The sequence below is a fragment of the Dasypus novemcinctus genome, chromosome 12 (assembly GCF_030445035.2).
Source record: "Dasypus novemcinctus isolate mDasNov1 chromosome 12, mDasNov1.1.hap2, whole genome shotgun sequence".
NCBI lineage: Eukaryota > Metazoa > Chordata > Mammalia > Cingulata > Dasypodidae > Dasypus > Dasypus novemcinctus.
In genome coordinates, this window is record NC_080684.1 from 63,459,916 (window position 1) to 63,487,338 (window position 27,423).

General features: G+C 34.2%; 1 protein-coding gene across 1 annotated transcript in view; it reads left to right on the forward strand.

Moving 5' to 3' along the window:
* The window catches only part of PTPRQ (protein tyrosine phosphatase receptor type Q), a 228,818-nt gene that overhangs the window by 93,181 nt on the left and 108,214 nt on the right, over window positions 1-27,423 (forward strand). The window contains exons 24-25 of the mRNA XM_058308484.2: window positions 190-331; window positions 1,820-2,089. Of these exons, the coding sequence (XP_058164467.2) occupies window positions 190-331; window positions 1,820-2,089 (412 nt within the window). The remainder of the gene's footprint in view (window positions 1-189; window positions 332-1,819; window positions 2,090-27,423) is intronic.

Here is a 27,423-nt window from a genome sequence, read left to right on the forward strand (position 1 = left end):
CAGCAAAATTACTAGGTATTAGAAAATGAATTTGAGAAAATTTAAGTGTGCTAACTTCCTCTAAAGTGAGATTTCATTTAGGGACTTTAATTATATTAGGGACCTTAATAAGTTAGATCAATTGGGGTATTTCTTTGAGTTAAAATTTTTTGATGATGTGTTGTAACTAAGAATTTTTTTTCTTTTCAGAATATTTCAGGTTTTCAAACTGAAGCCCAGCTTGTTGGACTAGAACCAGTCAGCACCTATTCTATCAGCATATCTGCCTTCACCAAAGTCGGAAATGGAAATCAATTTAGTAATGTAGTAAAATTCACCACCGAAGAATCAGGTTAGACACAGTTTTTTGAGCCTACGGATGTTTCATTTTATGTTTAATACTTTCCTTTTCCCTTTTTCAGTTTATGTGACAAACTGTCATTAATAATTCACTCAAGGGAAGTTCAATTTCAGTGCTTTAACAATAGGCTGGATCTTGTCTGAAATTGTATATATGTGTTCATACAAATATTTTTATACTTTTTTCCCTTTTTGAACTGAGGAAATTGAAATACATCGAGTTTGGGAACAAAGTAGGTTTCTAGGTGTTTGTGAAAATTACCTAATTCTCAGTACTGTAGGGGGCAGCTGGAAAAAGGGGGACATGTACCAGAAGTTACTTTTAACAGGTTGTTTTATCTTTTTATGAAACAATACCCATTCTTTAGGTAGAGCAGTTGGGACATTTGAAGAACACTAGTCAATGCATAAACCCTCTACCTTTCCCTAGCCCATCTGTGACATGTGGAGGGGGCTATGAAAACCATTAGCCTAATTAGTCAGCAGCTTACCTGCTGTGTCACACACATGGACATGCTACATCTTACTTTTGTCTGCATACTAAATAGTTTTCATTATGATCTATTTAATGGCAACTTATAAATGTCCTTTTCTATCTCTCAATTGGCACATATATCTTAAAGGCACCTTGTCCTCATCCCTCCCCCCGCCATTTTTTTCCCCAGTAATTACTGAATGTGCACAAAATCTTGTGTTGGCAATTTCTGATGGCTTCATCCTAAGACAAAAATTTAGTGCAGCTCAGAGATCATTAAAATATTCTTTGTCACTATGTTTTGCAAAATGGCAGCAAGCTATTTTCCCATTTGTAATCTATCAATTGACTGTAACAAAGAAAGCAATCATATTAGATGCTACGCAGTTAGGTACAGTGGACCTCTGAAAAAATGGGGTGACTTCTAATGAAATTCAGAGAAGTTCTGGAAAAACTGGGATTCCTTAAATCTTCCCACAGATGACCTAAAAAGGTACTGAAGGATGAGGGTTTCACACTTTCCCTAAAGAAGCCATCCCAATATAAGAGCAGAACCTCTAAATTGGTTGTGTATTTCCCTGTTCTGTTAAGTCTAGATGTGCCACCTTAGGGAGGCACTTACATCCAAGTTTTGCATAAAAGTGTTTCATAATAAAGTGCTGCTAAGACGGCTCCTGTCCTATTGCGCGAACAGGAATCAACAGTTGTATGGGCACCCAGATGCTTCTGAGGATTTGGTAATGTGATTGCTGCATGGACCTTGGAAAAGTTCAGGGACTGGTTGAATATTATAAGGATTAGTGAGCTAGCATAGACAATGAGCCAACTGTCATTGGATTCAGCCTATGTCAAGAACTATTTGCACACATGTGGAAAGGAGGACATATTAAATTTTTACTCTGCCTCTATCCATAAATATGAATCTATCCAGCAATCACATAGGGCAAATATTTATCTATTAAATGTGTATACATATTAACTTTGGGCATTTGTTTATCTCTTAAGTTCCAGGTGTTGTGCAGAATGTACAGTGTATGGCCACTAGCTGGCAGTCAGTTTTAGTGAAATGGGATCCACCTCAAAAGGCAAATGGAATAATTACGCATTACATATTAACAGCTGAAAGGAATTTGACAGAAGTCTCTCCCCAAGATCATATGTATACTTTCATGAAACTTCTTGCCAATACCTCATATATCTTTAAAGTAAGAGCTTCAACCTCAGCTGGAGAAGGTGATGAAAGCACTTGCAATGTTAGCACACTACATGAAACAGGTAAGTCTAACATAAGCTAGGTAACTGTGTTATATATTTGTCATTGCCCTTTTTGATCTTTAAGACACATTTGTATAAAATATGAAACATGTTAAAAGATGGCACATGCTTTTCCTATTCCATGTGTAGCCTTAGTACCAACTGTGTAGCCCATTGATCCCTCCCCACAACATTGGGAGATTGAAAAGAGGGAAAAAAGAAAGTCTGCTTTACTGTGTTTACACAAATATCTCTCATTATACAAACTCCCAACTTATTGAATTATGTATCATAATTTAAAATAGGGAATGAGCAAGTAAACTTTCAGTATATGTGTATCTTGTTGTTTAATGATTTTTATGGAATTCCAGATAATTCCCTGGACTCCATAGCTGCACTGTCAGACTGCCTTTCATCAATTTCCCTTGCTCTATACAGACTTTATCTTTCATATTATTTGAACAAAAATACCCAGGTCTATAAGCTATACAAAAAAGAAAACTCTCATTCTCCCTAGTAGTTCTCCATCCTATGTCATAATCTCTAAATTTCTACCCACTCTAATAATCTATCTGTTTGTGTGAGTTAAAGCCTGATTCCTCCTAATAACACCACTTCCTTGAAGGTACTACCTACTGGGGATTCTTCTTTCTCTCATTCCTCCTGATTATTAGTATGAAGAGGAGGTTTTGGCGTAATCTTTTACCTCTATCACATCAAGATCCTTTATCTTGGAAACATCTTTTAACCCCTTTCTCCTTTTGTAATCTGCATTGCCTCATTTCACAACACTTGTCTATAACTGAGGCTGTAAACCATAGAATTTTGGCACACTTTACCTTCTCTCTGATTTTAAGCATCTAGTTTAGCATCCTTTTCTTCTCATCCTCCCCGTGCAAAATCCTTTCAGACTTCAGTGTTCTTCCTACCAGGCTCGAACGGATGCATTAAAACATCATCTCTTTTTTCTTAGATTTCAAACCACGTCATTGTGACTCATCTTCTGGGAAGATTCCCAACTTTGAAAGGATCCTACTGTTTGTTTTCCCCCAAAATGCTGCTGCTGAATATTGATAGGGAAAAAATGATTCTACCTTATTCAGCTATAATCCACCTTCCCCAACCCTCCTAGCTGCTTCAAAATTTTCAGTGTATTTCTTTTTCCACTCTATCATTTTTCCATAGGAAAATTCTGCTCTCATTCTGAACATAGCCAACCCCCTCTATCATCTATATTTGAATTTGTTATTTATTTTACTAATAACATCAAGATATTGCTTTGCCCTTCTTCATGTAAAAGAATGTAATCATATATTTAATTATGATCTCCAGGTATCATCTTTTTTTTCTTGGTCCTCCTCCTACGTGTCTAACTGCTTTACTGTATCCTATTTTTGTTTCTTGCTTCTACACTGGGGGTTTCCCCAGTCTATCCTCAGCATCTCTATTTATTACTTCCCCAACTTAATCATGAACTTAATAATTTTTTTTTCCTGTGGGAATAACTCTTGAACCCATATTTCTAAGACCATTATCCTCAGCTGTGGCCTATTTCTGAGAAAGTGTTAAAAATATTCTACTGGGGATCTGATTGTCAGATAAATCCTCAACATATTCAAAAGGGAAATTTTGTTACATGAAATCTCTCCCTGACTTTTCTGTGGTTATTTTTGAAATTAACTGGACCCGAAGCCTCATGGTTTTCTGTGATTCTTCCCCCCATCTCTTCTATATACAATCATGTCTTACTGGGTCCCTGCCTGACATGGCTCTGCAATTGGCCCGCTTTCCTCCAACTTGACTCCACCGTTGTATAGCTGACCCTTGATATTTCCTGTAATAATAGGCCTCCAGTCCTCCACCCACACTCATCCAGCCTGCCCATCAGACTCAACGTTCACTTCTCCACTTTCATTTCCTTGTTTTTCAACACACAATTACCAAGAGCTTTTGTGTTGGGAGTTAAAGTTTGTTATCTGATGGGTAAGGGTTAAACATGTAGATTTTGGTATCTGAAGCATAGAGGTGATAATGAAAGGAACAATATGTAGATTTCCCAGAGTACTCTATTTTACTGATTCTCAATTCCTACAAAATATATCCTGGAATTCGTCACCAATTAGAATCTGGCTCCTGCCTAGCTTTCTATTCTATGTCTCTCCACTGCATCTGTTCATTTGCAGAGGCATAGGACTCCAAACAAACTTCATTTTTTCAGCTCAGTAGATTTCACTTATTCAAATCAGCAAACACTTACTTAGCACCTACTATTGACTAATAATAGACGAGATTCTGTTCTTTAAACATACACAACACTTTTCCATCTTCAGATTGCTATGCTTCCTTCAGCTGTATTATTCTTGTCCCTTTTTATGTTACACAAAGTTGTGTTCATTCTTAAAAGTCCAGTTTAACTGCAACTTAAAAAACAAACAAACAAAAAACTTTCAATGGCATGCCAAGCTTTTAAACTATTGATCCTAGACTTTACCTCAAACTTGCTAATTCATAACCTTACGGGGTAGTTCCTCAGTATTTGTACTTTTAAGCTTCTCTCCAGGTGATTCTGATGCTCTGCAAGTTTTGGGAAGTACTGGAGTAGATTACCCAAGAAGTTTTATGACAGGTGATATGTAGCAGTGGGGACAGGCAAACAGTGACAGAGAGGTCTAGCAAGGAGTGACAGGTGTTTGCTCAGTGGGTGGGCAACAGAGCCTGGCTATGTGGAGTCTGGGAGAAGGAAATATGTTCTATTCCAGGCAGGTGGTCTGAATCAGGGTGGTCTGGCACCAGGTAAAATGACCTTCATCATTGAACAGGAGTGAAATCTTAGAGAACTGACAAACAAAAGGCAGGGCAACAATTCTGAAAGAAATAAGAAGCACAGGACATAGAAAACAAGGTATAGAACTCATTTATTGGACTTGGTATTTATTCAAGGTGATGCCTTAGTCACAGAACGAAGCACAGGTTCATTCAGTAGACTTGGGATATAATCAGAGTGATGGTGTGGAGTTGATGTAATCTCCTGAAATTAAGGTATTCATCTCTTTGAAATTTCCTGAATTAGGAATTTGAATTGGACTTTAAGAGGTTTAAAAGGTCACATGAGTAGAGATAGAAAAGATTTTAGCTTAATAATTTAGGCAGTTATTAAACATATTGTGAACATTATTTTATTCCCATACTTCTAAAAACAAGTGTTTTTCAAAGTTTGGACTTCTGACTCCCATCATCAGAATTGGTGGGATAGTTGTTACCAACGTATATCCCTGAGACCTTCCTCCAGACTTATGAAATCAGAATTTGGGACTTAGGTTTCAGAAATTTTCAGTTAAGTGAAATATGTGGATGATATAGGCACTGAATTTTGATAACCACTCTATTCTACTGTAAATTTTTACTTGAGAAGACCATGTCCTATTTGTCTTTGTTTTACTCACAAATCAGTTCAGAGAGCCTTGGGCAATGTAAGTAATCAAATATTTGTAGAAGAAACTAATGAGTTGTTTTCTTCCAAAATTCATATTTTTCATAAGGGTTCTTACTCTATTGTAATATGCATTCTCATATTTCCATCAAGAAGAATTATATTTTCTCTCAGGCAAAGGTAAACTAATTGCTCCTTCAAAATATTTAAATAGATTTTTTCATCTTTAAAATTATGTTTTGGGTTTAATATGTAATTCTATTTATGATTACTATACCTATTAGGAAAATAATTTACTTTTGTCTGGCTTCACATGACTTATTCGTTGATGAGAGGTTAATAAGATCTGGAGGTATATTTCATAATGAAAATAGCTTTATAGCTCTTGCAAACTTCTAATTTATGGTAGTCTGAGATTAGTCACAGTGTATAGCCAGCTCTAAGTCACTGACTCTGTTCTTACGTTTGACATAAAGTGAAATCAAATTTGGTTCATTCACCCACTGCCTAGTGTCTGACCTTAACATTCCTTCCAGGGATTATTGGGTATTTTTTCAGTGTAAACTTGCACATATCTGGGCAGAGTCAAACATGCATCATGAAGATTGAATTTATGAGGAGATTAGTGTTTTGTGTCTAAGTGGTCCCATTGTCTCAAACATATTGTAATAGGGATAAAGTCCCCCAAACTTGGTACTTTTAATAGCATTTTATGTCAAGAAATGTCATAGGTAACTATAAAAATAATATAGCAAGCCCATGTGCATGCAAGATTTTACTTTTAGAACCTGCAATTGTTTCAAAATGCATGCCATGTATTCATATTATTATCACATCTTCACATTTTAGTGAGTGTGGGGGTTTAATATAAGTTTTAAAAGTTTGCTCCTTTTTGTAGACAGTTTTACAGTTGGGATTTTTTCAAAGCTCTTCCAAAATCAGGGCCAAAAAAGAAAAATAAGCTGTATTCCTTGGATGCTCCAAACTTAATTGAAGGAAAATGAAATATATAGTTGTAGATTTTAGACTATTCTTTCCGGCAGTGATTTGTTTATTAGCTTTTATGTTCAAAGGAGATACGGGGCACATGTAGGGACCCTCTGCAAGTCCGCTAAACTTGCGAATATTTTAGTGATACAGTGTCTTTGAAAGGGAATGAGTTCAATTTCCATGTTGTTTGGTATTTTTTTCCCTACTCCTTGGTTCTTTTAATTATGCCAGTACTTTTTAACAGCATCTAGAGAAATTCTCGATCCTCATCTGTAAAGCCTTGATTACCATTCCCCTAATAACTATAATAAATGTATTCGTTATGCACTTTATTTGGATCCCAATTTTGTGGACACCCCCACCCCCCAACACACAGTGCAGAGATTACCAGAAAACTATGTTTATGGCTAAATTCCATCTCCATTTAACAGCTTATTTTGTATAAAATATTTATTTCATTTAAAAGAATTTGTACCATTCTTAAGTTCCATTTAGTAGATTGAATGTGGGTGGTAAAAGTGTTTCTTATGGCTGCAAATTAATGCACTAATTTAAAAGTTCACTTTTTCCTTTGTCTGCATCCCACTTATACTGCTTCCTCCATACATTGCCTGGGTTGAGATGAGAATTCAAAGATGTAGGAAAATTGCATGATTTCTGTTTGTTCTTAAGCCAGTAAATTGACACTCTACTTGCCAGGGGAGTAATTACTGAGAGCACAAAACCCGTTATAGTTGCTTGTCACACACATCAGAGAGAAATAACTATTAGTATTCCTATTCTAATAAAAAATCCGATGCTTTACAAACTTTCTTTCACGCAGACTTAAGTATTAAATACTTTTCTCAAAAGCAAACATCTGATGCGAAGTGTCATTTTATACCGCTAGTGAGGTGGACCTTGGCCTGATATGTATTTCTGTGTGGCTCATTATGTTTAGGGTTTGGCACCTAAGTTCAAGCCGTGGATATCTACCCTGTGCATCCAAATAACTCCACTATTATTGTAAAGAAATATCCAATAAATACAAAGCAATTAGAGAGAAAAACACATGTTTGTCAATTGTGTGCATCACAGACTTTATTGAATAGAAATTCAGGAGAAATAGATTTTTTTTGAAGGCTTTATTTTAGAAATGGTATATGGATTGGATGTGGCTCATTGGAAGCTTCAGAATTGCTTTATAGGAGAGTCTTAAGACCAGTAACTTAATTGGAAGAGGATAATAGGTTATTCATACACTCATGTTTCCTTAGGTTGATAAAGAACATAGTCAAGTTGTCGAAATATTCTCTTTTGGTTTTCTTCAATATACTATTGAGAATTTGTGAATTGTACATATCAAAGAATAGTCTTCTTTTTATTGGAGGTATCTTTGATGGTGGGGGGTAAGTACCTAAAGGAGGTCCTGGGTGGGCTGATATGCTTACTACAAGCCACCCTGTGGTTCCATCACTATTCATGAAAACAGTGCTATTAACTAGGGACAGAGGGAAGAAAACAGGAATTCTAAGACATAGCAAGAGAGAACACACATTGGAAAAAAAGAAATATAATACAAGGGGTAAAGTGGAGATGGAAGCCTGACTAGAAGGGAGGACTTTTGTTTGGGGGGAGCATAGGAGGGAAGGTTGAATAGGTCAAGTGGATTTTACACCACTCTTAGGTTTGCATGACTGTTGCAGAAGTTTGAATATGATCTAATGGAAATGAGAACTGTGTTAGTTTTAGAATACTCTTTGTTCAGTTTCCCCAATGATGTTTTTTTGTAAAACTAGAGTAGAATATCACAACTGGGATTTGACATAAATACAGTCAAGGTACAGAACATTTCCACTGCAAGAATCTATATCATTGCCTCTTTCATAGCACACTTAATTCTCACCCACCCTCCACTCTACTCCCCACCATAATAAACCCCCAGCAGCCACTAATCTGTTCTCCTTGTTCTGAAATTTTGTCATTTCAAGAATGTTATATAAATAGAATTAAACAGTATGTAACCTTTTGTACTCAGCCTAATTTTCTGGACATTCATCCAAGTTTTTATGTGTATCAATGGTTTCTTTCCTTTAATTGCTGAGTAGTATTCTGTGGTATGAATGTGTCACCATTTGTTTAACCAATTAGGGTTGAAAGACATCTGGATTGTTTCCTGTTTTGGCTATTATAAACAGCTGTCAAAATACATGTATATAGCTTTTTATTTAGATATAAGTTTTCAGTTCTCTGGGATAAATGTTGAGTACATAGCTGGATTATTCGGTGGATATATGCTTATTTTTTTTTTTTAAAAAGAAACTGCCAAATTGATTTCCAGCAAGTGGTTGTGTATTTTAAATTTCCATGAGCAATGTAGGTGTGATCCAGTTTCTTCACATCCTTGCCAGCCTTTGGGGTTGTCACATTTCTTTTTTTAGTCATTCTGATAGGTATGTAGTGAAATTCTTGTTGTGGTTTTAATTTTCATTTCCTTAATTACTCATGATGTTGAGCATCTTTTCACATGCTTATTTGTCATTAGTATATCTCTTTGATGAAGTGTCTGTTCATGCTTTTGTCAATTTTATTGAGTTTGGGGAGTTCTTTGTATATTCTAAAGACTAGTTGTCTGATAAGTGGGCTGTAAATATTTTCTCCTAGGCTGTAGCTTTTCTTTTCATTCTATTAGTCAAGTTATTCATGGAGCAAAAGTTCTTGAGTTTGATGAAGTTCAAGTTATTAATTTTTCTTTTTATGTACTGTACTTTTGGTATCAAGTCTATGCATTTGTTGCTTAGCTCTAAAGTCTGAAGATTTCTCCTATGTGTGTTTTTTAAAGTTTTATATTTTAGATTTAATTCCATGATTAATTTTGAATTAATTTTTGTGTAAGATATGAAACTTAAGGCAAGGTTCATTTTTTGTTGCCTATAGATGACCAATTGTTTCAGCATCATTTGTTGAAAAGGTCATCTTTCCTTCACAGAATTTATTTTTTAGTTTGAAAAATAATTACATTAAGTGTAAATAGTTAAAGTACTCTGTCTTGCTAGTCTATATGCCAGAGTTTATTGAAACTAAGCTACTTACCACTATATAATTAAAAGGTATAAAGAATAGTGTTGTAGTTTTTGAATAGATTTATGTTAAATACACTCATTAGTAAGGAAGTTTTGGATGTGAATTTTCAGAATTTCTCCAAGTTATCTTGGCAGAACAACTGTCCCTGATTATTCACTTACTTTGGAAGTTATTGGCATACATTTATAATTCAGAATTTTTCAAAATAGACCTTAATTTAAATAAAACACTATTTTACATTCAAACTAAAACAGTATTAATAGAAATTTTCTTTCTAGAAACATTTTGTGAAATGTGGTTCTGAACAAGTCACAGTATTAAAAACAAGTGTATACGTAACTTCCATGGCCTCAAAGCAGAGACATCTGGTGCTTGAACCTTTTGCCTGAACCTTGGAAAGAGGTGAAAGACAGTCCAGAAACAGTTTTGGACAGAGGATTGTCAAAAAAAAACCTCAAGCAGCCAAACATGGTCATCTCTTAGAAGAATTTGGGAGAACTTGGCTAAGTAAAAATTCTATTTTTGATGACTGGTACAGAGGTAAAGTGGTTTCTCCCAAGAGTCATGGAAGCTGCAGCCTGCGGCAGTCCAGTCCTCACCTTTGTAAACTCTTCTCCCGGGAAAACTTTGATGCTTCTACTCCAGGGGAAATGTTTTCGCTCGAGAGGTTCAGTATGCTTGGAACACTTTGAGTGTGTGAATGAAGTGAGTGCAGACTCCATATGGGTGTTTTAAGGCTTGGAGACAAAGACGTTTTCTAACATGGCCAGGCAGAGTTCATGAGTCAATGGCCTGGCAAGTTCCTTTCAGCTCCTCACTACAAGCATGTAGACATAGGATTGCAGACTTTCACTATGCTGTCATGACCACTTTGAAAGCCTTTCCCAACTTATGGTTCATATTCTGTGCCTGGAAACCATCCCTACATTTAACTGTTATATCTACACATAAAATAATCCATTGTTATAACTTTAATGGCCACAATTTACTAATGATCTGGTGTAGACCAAGTAAATGTTTTTGACCATAATCGCCTTGCATCAAATTCACAGCCAGAATCCCTAAGATCAAAATGTTCATAATACAAACAATAATTTAAAATACACATACATATGTATCCACACACACTTTCACACACACTTCATACAGAATGGTGCTTGTTGCAACTCCCATTTGTTGAGTGCCACCGAAGGCATATTTTGCTAAACTGCTACTCCAGGTATTTTTGCTTAAGAAAATTTACCATAAGATGATATAGTTGTTAATTGTATGAGCAGAAAAAGAAAAAATATTCCTGTGGCAACTAGAAAGTTTCAAGGTTTTTCAAGTTGTATACAAATGTACCTTCAGAAACCTCTAAGTGCTCTCAGGATGCAAAATTGGAGCTGAAATGTATTACTGAACTAGTTGCAAAAAGTCTACAGCAGCCATCTCTTGAGGCCAAACTTAGTACCCAGTTATGCAGAAAGCTCTAGCACACATTGAGTATTGACCTTGTCCATATAGTTGCATGTTTTGAGCATGTTTGAATTTTGCAAAAGATTCATGTTGTGCTGTTAGTTTGGTACTAAGGATTTTATCATATTCCACAGTTTTAGAATTAGTATCCTTGTGGTCTCAGGACTGACTTTCTTGTCGGAGAACACCCTCACTCAAAAAGGTTAACCACAGCTCCTTGCCATGTCAGCTTCTCTAGCACGGTCTCTTACTTCATGGTAGCTTGCTTCTTCAAGGCCAGTGATGGGGAGTCTCTCTGGCATATAGACTAGTAAGACAGAGTGTATTTTAACTATTTACACTTAATGTCATTATTGATACAGTAAGGTTTAAATAGGTCTTTTCATTTTTCTGTTTTCTGTTTCCCCTCTTTTTCATTTGTTTTCTTTTTCCTGCCTTCTTGTGGCTTACCTGAACATTTTTGAAGTCCATTTTGACTTATCTATCGATTTTTTTAGTTTATCCTTCTCATTAGTCGTTTTAGTGGCTGCTTTTGGTTCATTGTGTATGCATAAGTTATCACAGTCCTCTGGTGTTAGCATTTTACCTTTTTTTTTTTTTACTTTCATAATTCAGGAGTTTGACTTGTGTTTTGGTATGAATTTCCTAGTTTTTGTCTGGGTAAAGCAGGTTTGAGGAGGCTTTTTTTTTGTCTGCTCTGGTTGGCAAGTTCAGATTGTTGACTTCTTGGATATATAAAGCAAAAAGAAATCCCAGGGAATTCACTGCCATGCTATTCTTTGGGTCCCAAATTCCCTAGTCAGTTTGTCTCTACACTCCACCTTTCAGAGTCTTCTTATATTTATTTTATATATAATGTTCAGGATTTTAAGTTGTATTTAGTAGGAGGAATAGGGAAAAATACATCTACTCTATCTTCAAGTAGAAGTCCCTCAATGGCAATATTTTTATTGTCATGTGTGGTACCCTATTATCCACTCATTCAAGGTCAAGTTATATGTTACAGAGAAAACACTGGGCTAGGGACTATTGAGAAGACAATGATGAAGCAAATATATTTCTTGCATTGTTAAAATTTAGAATGATGTAATTTTAGGTCTGTTGGATCTCAGAGATTCCATTATTCTGTCATTTCATTTTGCAGACATGGGAAATGAAGCACAGAGATAAACTGACTATTCAGATTGCTACAACTAGCTATTTGCCGATCAATTACTAGTCCAGAATTCTTTCAATTATTATGGTGCTTCCCCTACCTTTGCAACTCAATAAATTATCATTTGTGTTTGTTAACAATAGAATAGTTTTCTTCCATTATTTCTAGAATATCTAAATAGAGTTATTGTTGAGTAGGGATAGCCAGTTCCATTATAAGAACTTTCCCATTAATTTGTGCAGATATTCCTTGGTAGGAGTATCTATATATAGTTTTGCCTAAATTATTTCATTAAAATTCAGGAAAATGAAATTACCAAATCTGTGGTTAACCTATATAATTAAACACATTGTAAGTTAATAGGATAAAATTTTAAAAATACCAAAGTCATTCTAGGAAATTTTTAAAGTTCTTAGATTTATCTCATCTGTTTTTCTGGATCAGTTCCAAAAGTGCAATGTTTGCTATTCTGAAATTCTTTTGGTATCAAATTCTAAATTCTAAATTTAAAAATACTTTTAAATGTAATTCTCTTTGTAAAAAATGAATTTGGGTTACTCTGTATAGCTCTCCTTGACCCCACTGATGCTCTAATACCTTTCATTAAGCAGTCTCCAGGCAGCCACTCTTCTCTTCATCCCAGTTCCAGCTAAAACCAGCTGTTCTTCAAGCAGCATTTTTATTAACTTATTTAGGAACTGAGGCATATCCTATTACTCTATTTTCCATTCCTGTCCTCTGCAGCTGTAGCTGATACTTTCCATAACAGCCTTTACATATCAACTTCCTCTCTCCTTCTCCCCCCACTTTTTTTCACTCTTGTTCTCTTTTATTTCCCTTTTTAAGTAAACTAACCATGTATGTGTATGTGTGCATGCAAACGTCCTCTTTCTTTCTGGTAACCACATTTGAAAGCATCAGAAATGTGCCTATTATTTGTATGAGTTGTAAACTTAATGAAAAAATGTTAGCTGGTGGTGCAAAAATTTTGAAATGTAGACTAAGTGAGTTTTATTGATAGTAAATTTTTATAATGCTGTTACATTAACTTAGACTCAATTTAAAATGAATGGAACATTAATATAAGGATATTTGAATAGACTGAAGGCTGTGCAAATTATTATTAGCCTAAACCTAGTGAATTCCAATTATTACAAATTTCATGGTACATAAATTTGAGGAGGAAGCTCTTTTAAAAATATCAGCCATTCGTAAGCAGCAGCCACTATAAGGTTAAACCCTTTAAAAATTCAAAGAAAGCAGCGCAGTGACGTTCCTTAATATATTAATAAGCAGTAGTTGTAATTTACATTTTCTACCACCTACTTACTGGGGCCTTGGATAAATGACCCATTAGTTCTTTACCTGGATAACATATTATGAAGACTTATTGCTTTAAAAATAATTAGCAATGTTAGAAAGATAATAAATATTATTCCATGTGGTAACAATAATGAAACTTATACCAGTTAAATGTAAATTAAAAATAAGTACCTCAATTTTCTGAAGTCACTACTTAAGTTACTACTTAAGTTACTACTTAATTGTTAGTACTTAAATTAGCCTCCTATAGATTGTTTTTTAAAGCTAAGATCCTGTTTTTTATTCAAATGCATTAATATTTGTTTTGAATGAGCTGACATTTTAAAGGTTTAAACTTGAAATTTAAAATTAATTTTGGATTTAGTACCCCTACTATTACAGATAAATGTTTAAAGGTATAAGAAATGTTCCTTAAAAAATGGATAAGATGAAATTTTTGGAAGTACTAAATGTAGATTCAACAGTTACCAATAGTTGATTGAATATATTGGATTACATACTTGGGCTAATCTGAAAGACTTCTTGTCCAGTATAGATAAATAAGAGACCCAGTAAAGCTCAAAATCTAAGCATGATAGTTTTTTCCATAAGTCTAGAATTATAAAATATTTGCTAGAAAGCACTAGCATTTAGTGTTCTAAATCTTTTTTTAGTGGCTTATTTTGAATAGTATTGTGACCTTTTTTTAAAAAGACCTTCTTGAATTTGCTCTTATGGGAAATATACTTATTGAAAATGTACATTATTTAAGTGTACAACTCAATGAATTCTGATAAATATATACACTCATGTAACTACCACCAAGTCGATATATAGGCCTTGTCCATCTGCTACAAAAAATTCCCTTATACAACCACCCCAAAAGTCAACCACTGTCCCGATTTCTATCAATGATGATTATTTTCTTGAGCTATATGTGCTTTCTGTCTGACCTATTTCTTTCAACAGAATTTTTGGGAAATTCATGTTTTGAGGGGTTCAATAATGTTTTCATTTTTTAATGATGTCATTTCCATCATATGAATATGCCATTACTTGTGTGTCTATTTTCTTTTGATATACATTTGGATTTTTCCAGACCAGAGTATTGTGAGTAAAGTTGCTATATAGATTCTTGTAAAAATCTTCTTTTGTGTGTGTGGAATTTCTGGGTCATAAGGTAGATACATGTATACCTTTAAAGAATCTATTTTCTAAAATGGTTGTACTATTTTAAAGGCAGTCCCACCAGCAATGTATGAGATTTCTAATTAATTTTAATGCTCATCATCTTTTGATGTTATCAGTCTTTCCTAGGCATTCTTGTCTATGTAAAAGAGTATCTCACTGTGATTTTACTTTACATTTCTCTGATGGCTAATGACAAGAATATTTGCATATAGTTTTTGACCATTTGTATACAGGTTTTACAAAATAGTGCAAGACCATAAAAAATAATTTTGCAAGTTGAATTCATGCAAAGTAATCTTAATTACCCAATCAGGAAAATTAGGGTTATGATCTTTAAATATTTTTTCACAATATTAGAAATTATTGCATTTTCAGTTAAAATGTATAGGAAAATGAAAATAATAATGCCAGTGTTCATTCAAATGCTGTAATTTAGAACATTAGAAACATTAAGAATGAAATGTTCCATTTCTTTGTTAAAATTATAGAGTAGTTATCTTCTTTTCTCATCATTTTGCTTTTGATATGAAAATAAGCAATTTTTTCTCTGTCTTGGAGAATTATCATACTCCTTTTAAAGTTTGAATCAACTTCTAGCATTTTATCTTTTACACTTTCAATGTCATGAAAAATCTCCAAGATAACCTTTAAGGTAAAATTTTTTGCTAGCATTACTCCCGCTAGGACTTCATGCTTTTCTTCGCAAACATTTTCCTTATTTATATCCTTAAGTTCATCCTTACTAAATTCTTCTGCTACTTATCTAAAGCATTTACTTTTCATTGATTTGCTGCACTTTTATCTTTGTTGGCCAATATGTCACATGAGTTTATAATTTGAATTCAGAGGTAACACAACTATATGCTTTTCAGTCTGTGCATGATATAGTGATCCATCACTAAAAGACTTTTAAAGAAGTGATGTGCTTAGTTGCTGATCAGTATGTACATCTATCTGTTATTTATGTAGTGATCTGTGACCTGAAGAGCTACCAGGAGAGTTTGTATTTTTATATAATTACTCACAGGTGATATACCATGGTAAAAAATTTGAACACTATTTTAGGAGGATGCTGCTATTTAACTAAGCTGTGGTAACTTACATTCAAGCATTCAGAACAATGCAAAGTGAAGTCTGCTTTGTCTTCTTTGGGGAAGTTTCTGTTCAAGTATAGAGCTGATTTTGTTGTTTTTTTTATTATTGTTATATGGATTCTTTGTATGTTATGGATACAGTCCTTTATTAGCTATATGTAATTTATTTGCACTCCGTCAGTGGCTTGACTCCATTTTCTTAATAGTGCTATTGGATAAGCACATGATTTTAATTTTGATGAAATCCAAATTAGCAATTTTTATTTCATGTTTAATACAGTTTTGGGTCCTCTCAAAGAAATCTTTGCTTAATTCAAGATCATGCAGAAATTATTCTAAGTTTAATTCTAGAAATATTATAGTTTTAGCTTTTACTTTTATGTTTGTTTCATCTCAAATTATTTTTATGTGTATTTTCAGGTGTGAGTCAAGGTTCATTGTTTCCCCATATATTTATACAAATTTTCCATAATTATTTGTTGAAAGAATTTCTTTTCCTATTGAATTGTCTTAGAAACTTTGTCAAAAATCAGTTGATCCCTGTTTGAATGTATTTCTGGGCACTATTCTCTTCTACTGATTGGCCTATCTTTACACCAATTCCACACTGTTTTCATTATTATAGTTTTATCAGATGTCTTTAAATCAGGTAGGGTTAAGTCCTACACATTTGTTCTTCTTTTATAAAATTGTTTTGATTATTCATGTTTATTTGTATTTCCATATAAATTTCAGGATTAGAATAATTTTCATTCTAACAAACATATGATTATGATACTTATATCTTCCTGATTAATTCACTTCTAATAGTTATAAGTTGTCCCTCTTCCAATATAAGACAGTCACACTTTTTGTTTCCTGTTAGTATGGTATATTATTTTCTATCTAACTTTGGAATTACCTGTTTGATTATATTTAAAATGTATCTTTGATGGACAGAACATGCATTAATATCTCTGGTAGGTGGTATAAAATTAGTCTTTAATTTTATTGTCTGATGATCTTTGCATTTGTAATGGTTATTTAGATTTAAAGTTATTATATATTTAGTTGAATTATTATCTACTGTCCCCTGTTTCTTTTCTCTTCATCATAACCGATTTTTAGTACTTTTATTCTTTCCTTCTTATCTTCTTTGGGGTTAATTGAATAATTTTAGCATTCTATTTTAGTTCTTCATCTGGCTTTTTAAATGATACTTGCTTGTATAATTATTTTTTCAGTGGTTGTTCAAGGGATTACAATATGATTCCTCAATTTACCTAATCTACATACTGTCCAACTTCACATAAAATATATGAACCTTGGAAAATTATCATTCCATCTGTTTACTTATTCTAAGTTATGCTGTCTTCAGTCTGGTCTTAAGCAGATCCAGTGAATTTCCCATTTCTGATCATACATCTTAATTTCTAGAATTTTCATTTAGTTCTGTTTTATTATTTACATTTGTCTTCTAAGAGTCCCCATTTGCTCTCTGATTATGATGATCTTCTCCATTAAGTCAAATAATAGATTTATAATATCCTTAAAATCCTTTTCTGCTAATTCCTACACCTGAGTTATTCTGTGCTCTGTTTCTACTGACCACTTTTCTCTTGGCTATGAGTCACATTTTCCTGTGACTAGTAATTTTCTTATCTGCCTAGTAATTTTAAAATTTATCCTGGACTTAGTGATGTATTGTAGAAACTCTGGAATTTGTTATATTTCTCTGAAGAGTGTTGGCTTTTGTTCTAACAGGTAATTAAATTACTGACTTATCACCTTGATGAACTGTAGTTTAATGACTTCTTTTGGTTCCACCCTTAGTTTTAGAGTAAATGCCCTATTCTCAGGGCAAAATGCAAAGAAAAGTAAAAGTATGGCCTTTTTTTTTTGGCATTCCAATATATATTGTGAGCTGTTTACCAAGCCTTCAGTTTGGTGGGTGTTAAAATCCAATCTGCCATGTAGTAAGCAGCAGCCAAAATTTCTATTCATTTGTTCAGGTGTTAATTTCTATTGTGCTCCTGGAGTTTCCTTCATACAAGCATAATTAGGAGATCAGCAAATGATTTGAGGGAACTTTATAGCCAGAATTGTAGCCCTCTGTAGCCCTCTTCACTTCCAGCAATCCTAGCAACCACATACTCCATCTCCGTCACCTCAAAATGCTGGCTATTTCTACTTGTTATTTTCAGGAAGGTTAGACTGAAACAGGCTCTTTTGTCATAGCCAAAAGAGAGTATCAAAAACTTATTGCATGTGAGTGCTAAAATGTTTTGCTATAACATTTACCTATGCCCCCAAAATTGTTTTTTTTTTTAACTAACACATAAAACTCATCTCTCTTCATGATTTTGACAAAAATCTTACCACACTGAGTACTTCTGTGTATAGTTGCCTAACTGACCATTTGGTGATGGATACATAGAAGGGTTTAAATTGAAATAATATCCATGAGTTTAAATTGAATACTAGACATTTCTGGTCTTAAATGTATTTTGGCAACTGTGGATTTTTCTATTGACTGCTTTGCTCCACATAGTTCCCAATTTGACACCATCATTTGCCTTTCTCTATCGATTGCTTCTTTTTCTCTCTCCCTCTTGTTCAGAATACATGAAAAATCCAAATTGTTCTTTGTAAATTGTACAGCTTTTCACAAACTTTAGATCCTGGATTCCTTTTGTATATTATAATCTATTGAAATTTTTTGTATATCCATGGTCCTTAGAAGAGAGAAATAGTTTTAATTAGCATTCAATTACAATCAGCGTTGATGACTGTTGTCTTCTTGAAATCTATCCATCCATCCATACTCCTATTATGTATGTATCCATTCATTCATTCATTCATTCATTCATTCAACATTTAGTTATTAAGTATCTTCTTGTGACAAACATTACAGCTTCCCTGAATTTTTTTGATCTCCTTTTCCTATTCTATGTCAACACCCACTAACTATTGACTTGACCAGAGACTCAATTCTTCATCAACTGCTGTTCTGATACTGAAAGCACTCTCTTTAATATCCATTCATTCTCATGATTTCAATTTCCTTACATATAAAGATATCTACCAAATTGCTTTTGCCTGGCCTCTCATGCTAACTGAAGCATTTCCTTCCAAGACATCTCTATTTATCCAGGCTAACAAGTTAGGAAGCAAATATTTTATTAAGTCATATTGATCTTCCAGCCAATCCCCACAAACCACTATACCTTTCTAATTTCCTTGTAACTGTCAATGGTTCAATTTGATCTCCAGTATTCTAGCAGTGGTCCTAATAGACAATTAACTCTGCTATCTAATTGCTTGCCTGGCAACTGTTTCAGATAAACTATTTAAATCAAAGTTTTCATTTTTTTTATTCTCATTTAATGACTTAGTATATAAAGCTGTCAAACTGACTATTTAAATCAAGTCAACTGATTTTGTCTTCATATAGAATATTATATAGCCAGTTTTCCTGGTAGTTCTCTCCAGAAAATGACTGTTATATCCAGAAGAAATTTTTACTGAGATAGTTTTATAAATATGTTATGTGTTCAATAATACTTGACTTAAAGGCCAAAATCATTTTAACTGTGGTCTATAGGAGTTGGGGTTGCAGTTGTCTATCTAGTCAAGCCTTGGAACAGACTTTTCATTTTTTCTTTAAGGAAATCTTACTCCTGCTTATGAATACTCCTCAGTTTTCTTTCATCTAAGTGGAATAAACTTCTATTATCAAGTGGTTTAATTTGGCATACTAAGAAGAGTGAGTCATTTTTCATTCCCAGCTCTGTAGTACCACCTAAAATAATATTCATTTAGCATATTTGGAAAATGCTGTTCCAGACCTATCTCTATATTTATCCAATCCATCAAAGAAAAGTATACCTGAAGTACATAACTTCTGAAGAAAAGCTTTTACTAAAACATCTTTGAGATTTATGTCATCCACCCAAACTGAGAGACATCATAGGAAACACCAAGTTAAACATATTTAATATTTTCTGTAGGGATGTTGTTGAGGACATTGCTCATTAAAATACATGGTATTTTCTTTATGTGATTCCTCAGGAAAATTTATCATTGATCTCAGTGCCAGAGATTTTTGAATTTTTCTTATTCATTTAATTTATCTCTACTTATGGTCCCAGAGATTCACAATCTTGATTTTCTCTTTTGTTATCTGCTATAACCCTCAGAGTCAAATTCACAGACTACCTTCAACAAGTGTATATCATACATTTTGTATATTAAGCTAACGCCTGTGTGCATCTAGTATTTCTCACTTCTATTTTCTCTTTTCCTAATAAATCATCACATTCTGCCAATATGTCTTTGCAGTTTCTTTTAGTGCTAATCCTAATTATTTTTGGTATCATTGTAATCTGCACTGTACTTCATATGTAAAATAAGCTGATCAATTTCTATCAAATATACTGTGTCCTACTAACAAACTCTAGGGAGGCTCAATCTTTTATTTAAGTTTATACTTCACTAATTAATCTCTGCCAGTTTTCTTCCATTGCCTACAGTAGTTATCTACATATTTCTCTCAAATTTTCAGTGGCTTTTGATAACTCCACACCTGATGAACCCCTTTTCTCCCATTTTGCTTCCTTTGTTGGACCTTTTTCTCAAGTGAAAACTACTTTCCAGCCCTTAACAAACATTTTACACCACTTGTATCTGTCTCCCCATACTAACCTATATGTCTACTAATAATCCTCACTTTTTCCTTCAAATTAAAAATTTTCTTCTTCCATTAAGGCTTTCCTAGTGTCATTACCTTCTTGAGCTATTAGCTCAATTATTTTTCATATGTACAAAAAGTGGTTATATGTTAAAACTTGTGACTAGCTCAAACCACTCAGTGAATGTTCAATAAATTCTATGGTTAAATGGTAGTTAGAGCAAAATTTCTATTTGATATGATGAAATTTGGTTTACACTCAACTTTGCAGGATTTCAATTTTTATATCAATCCATATTAAGTTATTTTTAGCAAGCTGTATTTTTATTTGTGCATTCTAAGATTGTATATCTCTACATTCTCTCTAAAAGAATTGTAAATTATTTAAAATTTGTAGAGATTCAAATGTTCTTAATAAGCTAGGAAATTATGTGTTAATACTTTTGTATGCTTTATAAATATGCTTTATAATAAGTATTTCAGATGCTTGATTTGTTTAAAACGGGTTACATCTGTGCTTGAAGATTAAAAATGTCAAAAATTGAGAATTGAAGAAATATATTAGTGCACTTTACAGGTCAGTGAGAAGTCAATACAAAGTACCACCAAAAGCCTATCATAAGAGACTAGCTACTTCTGCTACTTGATATTCACAAATTAACAGAATAATTATATTTTATATACATTTTCATCTTCTAAGAATAATCTACTAAATAGTAAAAACTGGCATGCATTTATATCTGTAACAAATCTTGCTTATATAGACCTACAGACCTTCATTTCAACCGTGATGAAAGTATTTCACTGATAAGTATAATTTATGAATAAAAATGTAATTTACTGGATACCTTGCCAGTGAATGTTGATCGCTTCATCACAGTTCAGTCATGTTTAGAAAATCTAAGCAAGCTGCACGATTACTCCAGGAAGCATGGAATGATGTGTTCAAATTAGTACCATCTGTGGATAGAAAAAGTTTGGGGTTTTTAGTCATTCTTAAAGAATGGAAATCTGATTCTCCATGCTAAAATGAGTGTAATCCTTTTTGTATCTGTAATTCAATAGGGCAGTTGCCTTGAAATAGTCTAGTGCAACACACAGTTTATCAAAAGGGAAGATAGTGGATATAAATGAGGGTTAGCACTGGTCACTTATGAGTGCCTCTGAGGTAGCCTTGCTTTAAAAAAATAAAAAATCTATGAGTTATACTGTATGTTTGGCCTCAGATCAGATTTATTTCTATTTCATCTCTCTAAACAAATGCGATGGAAAATAGTAGACTGGATTTTGTGCCACAGGAGAACCAAAGGACTGTTTCAATGGACAGGAATTTATTCACTCAGTCAAAAAACTTTTATTGAGAGCCCACGTGTGTCGGACACTGTGTACATGGCCGTCACTACCATTGTCCCATGGAAGCATCCACAATTGCTGATATGCTTTCTTAAGCCAGTTTAAAAATAATTCTCCTGGACCTTGTTTCTTTGTCAAGTAAAATACTACTACTCTATTTATACCTTTCTTTCTCTGTAAAACTTATTGAAGAATATTGGTTTGTGAACCATTATTATGAGGCTGCTGAAAATTTTTACTCTGTAGCAAAGTTTACCATGAATGTTCTTTGTTCCTAAAATCTGAACACTGGAGGAAAAAAATGTTGGGGTAGGGCCCTGGTCATCTATTATCCCCTCCTGCTGGGCTGGGGCAAGGGCAGCCTCTCTCTCCCCCAGTTCTTTGGCTAGTGAACTTCTCCCTTTTCTTCCACCTCTGTGTCAGTTACTTAGCAAACCCTAGGTAAAGTGAATTGGTGATAGACCCAAAAGAAAGGAAAATGTCTGGATCATTCTCCCAATCCCATGGGGAAAGAGCAAGTCTAAGGTTTTAATTAAGCAAAAATGCAATATAAAACTCCTCAAGTATTGCTATTTTACTTACTATCTTGAATTTGGTCTAGAAAGCTCAATATAATGTGATTCCTGCTTTATCTCCTGCCTACATCTTCCAAGCATTAGTCTAGACACTGGCAGTTATAGTCGAATATATAGATTGACATTTTTACATGAATATAACATATAAACATACATATTTTGAAGTAGTTGTCCAAACTTTGTTATTGATATGGATGCAGAATCAAAACATTTAGGGATCTGTGATATAGTGTTGGAGCGCAGTGGAGATGAAAATAGGGTTAGGGCTATTTCATGTGCATTTAAGAAATAGGATTTATAGGAAGGTAGATTTTAGTTAAAAATAAACAAGACTATATGAGGAAAAGAACTATCTGGAAATACATTTTAAAATAAAATCCTTCAAGATTTAGAGTTTCTCTTTCCTCTATGTATTTAAGCAATGGCTGAATAAGCAAAGATTGCTCATTTTGTAAAAGGAGGTTGTATTCATTTTCTCTTGCCATGTAACTAATTACCACAAATTTAGTGGCTTAAAATAACACCCATTTATTGGCTCAGAGTTCTGTAGGTCAGGAGTCCAGGTATGCCATGTGTCTTGGTTTGTGAGGCCTTTTGTAACAAAGTGCCAGAGACTAATTGGCTTAAACACTAAGTATTTATTTATGTTTTCACAGTTTTGGAAGCTAGAAGTTCAAATTCAAGGTGTTGGCAAGAATCTGCTTTCACTGGAGTCTATAGCATCCTGGAGGTTGCTTGCCAGGAATCAATAACTCAGTCTCAGCCTCTGTCTCATGGCCATCTCTCTCTCTCTGTCTGTCTCCTCTTCACTGTGTCCAAATTTCCTCTGCTTATAAGGACTCCAGTCACACTGGATTAAGACCCACCCAAATTCAGTTTGCCTTTTTCTCAACTAGTAGGATCTCTGAAGATCTTATATACAAATGAGCTCATTCACTGGCCAGGATTTAGGACTCGAATGTGTCCTTTAGGGGTACACAATTCAATCCATAACCCATTTTTGGGTTCTCTGCTCAGAGTCACAAGCTAAAATCAAAATGATGGTCAGTTGCATTATTGTGTGGAGCTCAGAGGCTTCTTCCAGCCTCAATGGTTGTCGCTAAATTGACTTTCTCGCTGTTTTAAGACTGAGATCTCCATTTGCTAGCTGGCTATTGGCCAAGAGCTGTGCTCAGCGGTCAGAGAGGCTACTTTTAATTATTTCCCACATTGCCCCTTTTTATTCGAAACTGGCAATGGAGCATTTTTTTGCACACCAAAACCTTCTATAGCTTTGAGTCTCTGACTTCTGCAACTAGCTAGAGAAAACTCTGCTTTTAAAGGACTTCTGTTATCAGGTCAGGCCAACCCAGGTAATATCTCTCTTTTAAGGTCAATTGATTTGGAATCTAAATTAAGTGTGTAGAAATCCATTAATAACAGTACCTAGATTAATGTTTGATTGAATTATTGGAAGAAGGTATAAGTACACTAGGACCTAGAATCTTGGAGAATATCTTACAATTCTGACTACCACAGAAGTCAGATACAAAGAGTTGTATTGACCAAGATGATCTCCAAGTCTCCTTCAAATTCTGAGATTCTGTGATTTTACGTTTTCTTATGGATTCAACCAAAAAGATTAGATCTAAAGTGGCTTCCACCTTATTTATCTTTCCTGAACAAATCAAATGGTTTATAAGCTTGTCCTCTATCCTATTATACAATTAACAGATGGGATTTGATAAAATATACCCCTGAACATCTTCTTCTGACTCCTGGTAGCTTCCTGACTACCTTCCTTACTAGACAACCTGACAAGCTATCTAAAGCCCCTCTGGCACACTATGTCTTAACTCTTGTGAAATCTTCCTACTTGATATTGACAACATGCATTATAAGCCATAATTGAACTTAACTTGGTTCATATTACCTCTATTCTAGTATCTCCACTTTATAACACTTTATAACGAGTGAAAATCCTACCCGATATGTTGTCTCTTCTCTGTTCACCAAATCATATTTCATTGCTTTGTGTTAGAATACTTCAAAAATTTGTCTTATCCTAAGGCTATCTGAGCTTAAATTAAATGGCTGAGGGGTTTGTTTAAATTATTGGAATACATTTTTAGTCAGTTTTACAGCTTCTCCTTCTAGAAAATCAAGTTCCCCTCTTTTTAAAAAAAGTTTTTTTAGAAGATACCAGGAACTGAACCCAGGACCTTGTACATGGGAAGCAGGTGTTCAACCATTGAGCTACATCTGCTCTCTGTAAATTCTCCTTAAAAATAACTTTTCTGCTATTGCTTCTCTACAGTACAGATAAGACAGAAAAGGGGGTATATTGAAAATAGTATATCAAGTGTTTTGTTTATAATTCTACTTTTAAAGTTAATGTTAGAGTAAATGCAGTATGACTTGACGATGAATGTTAGTATGTGAAAACAAAACATTGGATCTGATCACATGACTTTAACCTTCTAATAATTTTTCATTGCTTTAAACTTTCTCTTCACTTTCATTTTCAGGCAAATATAGAAGCAATTGGTCTGTATATAATTCAGTCAAAACTTGAGGAAATCCAAATTTTTAACTAAAATCCAGATCAAGCTATAGAATTCCAGACTCATATACGTTTACTAGTCTTCATCTCCTCCTGGGCATCTAATAGGCATTTGGAAGTTAACATACTCAAAATAAATTCATAATCTTCCTCCCCAAAGCTTACTCCTTTCACAATATCACCATCTTAGTTAAGAGCAACTTCAGCTTTCCATTTGCTCAATCCAGAAAATTTAGAACTTTCCTTTTGTTCTTTTTCTCATATTCCACATGTACACATCAGCAAATTTCTGTTAGTTCTCCTTCAAATTATATTCAGAATCTGAATACTTCTCTTCAACTCTGCTACTACCATCTCCTGCCCGAGGCCACTATCATCTCTTTCAGATATTACAGTCGCTTTTTAATTAGTCTCTTTGTTTCCACCCTGTCTCACTTAAGTCTATCTTTAACCCAGAAGCTAGTGATATTGTGAAAACATGTTATGTACTAATTCTCCTCTGCTCAAAACCACTCTCTGTCAAATGAAAATCACAACAATGCCCTACCGTGTTTTGTATAGCCAAGTCTTCATTGTTTCTTTAGACCTCAACTACTACTATTTACATGACCTCCTTGTTATTCTTCAAATATACTAGGCATGCTACCAACTTAGGCCCTTAAATCATGTGGTTTCCTCTGCTGGAAATTCATCTCCCCCAGATATTCACATACCTCCGTCAGGAATTTATGTAATATCTTCTAATAGGTAAGACCTTTTTTTTTTTAGATTTATTTATTTATTTAATCCCCACCCTCCCCCCGTTGTCTGTTCTCTGTGTCTATTTGCTGCATCTTGTTTCTTTGTCTGCTTCTGTTGTCGTCAGTGGCACAGGAAGTGTGGGCGGCGCCATTCCTGGGCAGGCTGCCCTTTCTTTCGCGCTGGGCGGCTCTCCTTGCGGGCACACTCCTTGCGCGTGGGGCTCCCCTACGCGGGGGACACCCCTGCGTGGCACGGCACTCCTTGCGCACATCAGCACTGTGCATGGGCCAGCTCCACAGGGTCAAGGAGGCCCCGGGGTTTGAACCGCGGACCTCCCATGTGGTAGACGGACACCTTAACCACTGGGCCAAGTCCGTTTCCCGGTAAGACCTTTTATGATCACTCAATTTAAAGTTCAATATCCCTGGAAGTATCTTTCTTCTCTTCCTTATTTTTCTTCATGATACAATTCATCATCCAAAATATAATGTACACACTTATTTATTCTTTGATTGTATGTAGAACCCCATGAATGTAAATTCACAAAGGCAGGAAGTTTTGTCTCTTTTGTTCATTGTAGTCCCAGGACCTATGCTAGAACTTGGCACATAGTAGGTGCTTGGCAGATATTTATTTAATGTTTGGTTAATATAAGAGGTTTAGGAGTGAATGAATTTTCTAAATATTTATTAGTTTTCTTATTTTGAGTGTCAATATTCACATTATTTTCATTAATTATGTAATTTTCATGGAAGTCATTGTTATTATTTCATCTATCTTAGTATTCTGAGCAGAATAAGGTATGGCTAAGAGGCCATATCACTTAGTTCATTTTCCTTTCATATGTGTGACCATAACATGCTTATATTACTTGCCCAACAAACTACTATTTCTTGAAAATAGAATGTGAACGTAATGTTTCTTGAATATCTAACACCAGGCCCAGAGCTTGGCACATGGCATGTTTTTAGCAAATCAGTGGAATCTAATGGGCAACTCCAGGTAGGACCACGTGATTGTGGGTGACATACACATACTTTAGACTCTGCATTAATATTGGTGTGCTTCATGATGTTCTAGAAAGGGTTTTGTTCATTTTTAAATATTTATAAGATAAAATAAAACCAACTAATTATATAAATAAATTTAATAATTATTTATTTTGAATTGTTTATAAATCATTTACTATATGTAAGTTGTGCTGCATCTATCAAGAAATTTAAATATAAAACAATGTTTTTCTTGGGAACTGAATATTAAAATCTCAGAGCATACTGAGGGAAGTATTTAGGATTATATTTACATTTTCTTTTGTATCAGTAAATTGTACATAGATGAAACCAAAGTTAAATTTATATAAACTATTTAGGGTTGGATTTGGAAGCAAGACAGGGATTAAAAACAGTAATCAGAGAAGTTTGCCTTCTATTCCTTCGAATAATGGGGGCAGTAGGAATAGAAGATCTCCGCTAGGTGCATGATAATGGCATAATTTAAAATTCCGTTTCCTCCTTCTGTAGCTTTGGTGCTTATACAAAAATGGTAGGAGTGGTCCCAGCTAATACAATTGCAAGAGCTACCCCTGCCTCACTGTAAAGAGAATAGCAGATGATTAGGCCCTTAAATTTGTTCTAATTTTAGAGCTTCTTCTTCATCCTTCACGCCATCTCATACTGTGAAACTTTAATAAGCTATGTTCTGTTCATGTGGACTTCAATCTTTATTACATATTAAAATCTGAGAGTGTAAATTTCAGTTCATTTTATACATAGGATTTTTATAAAATATTAG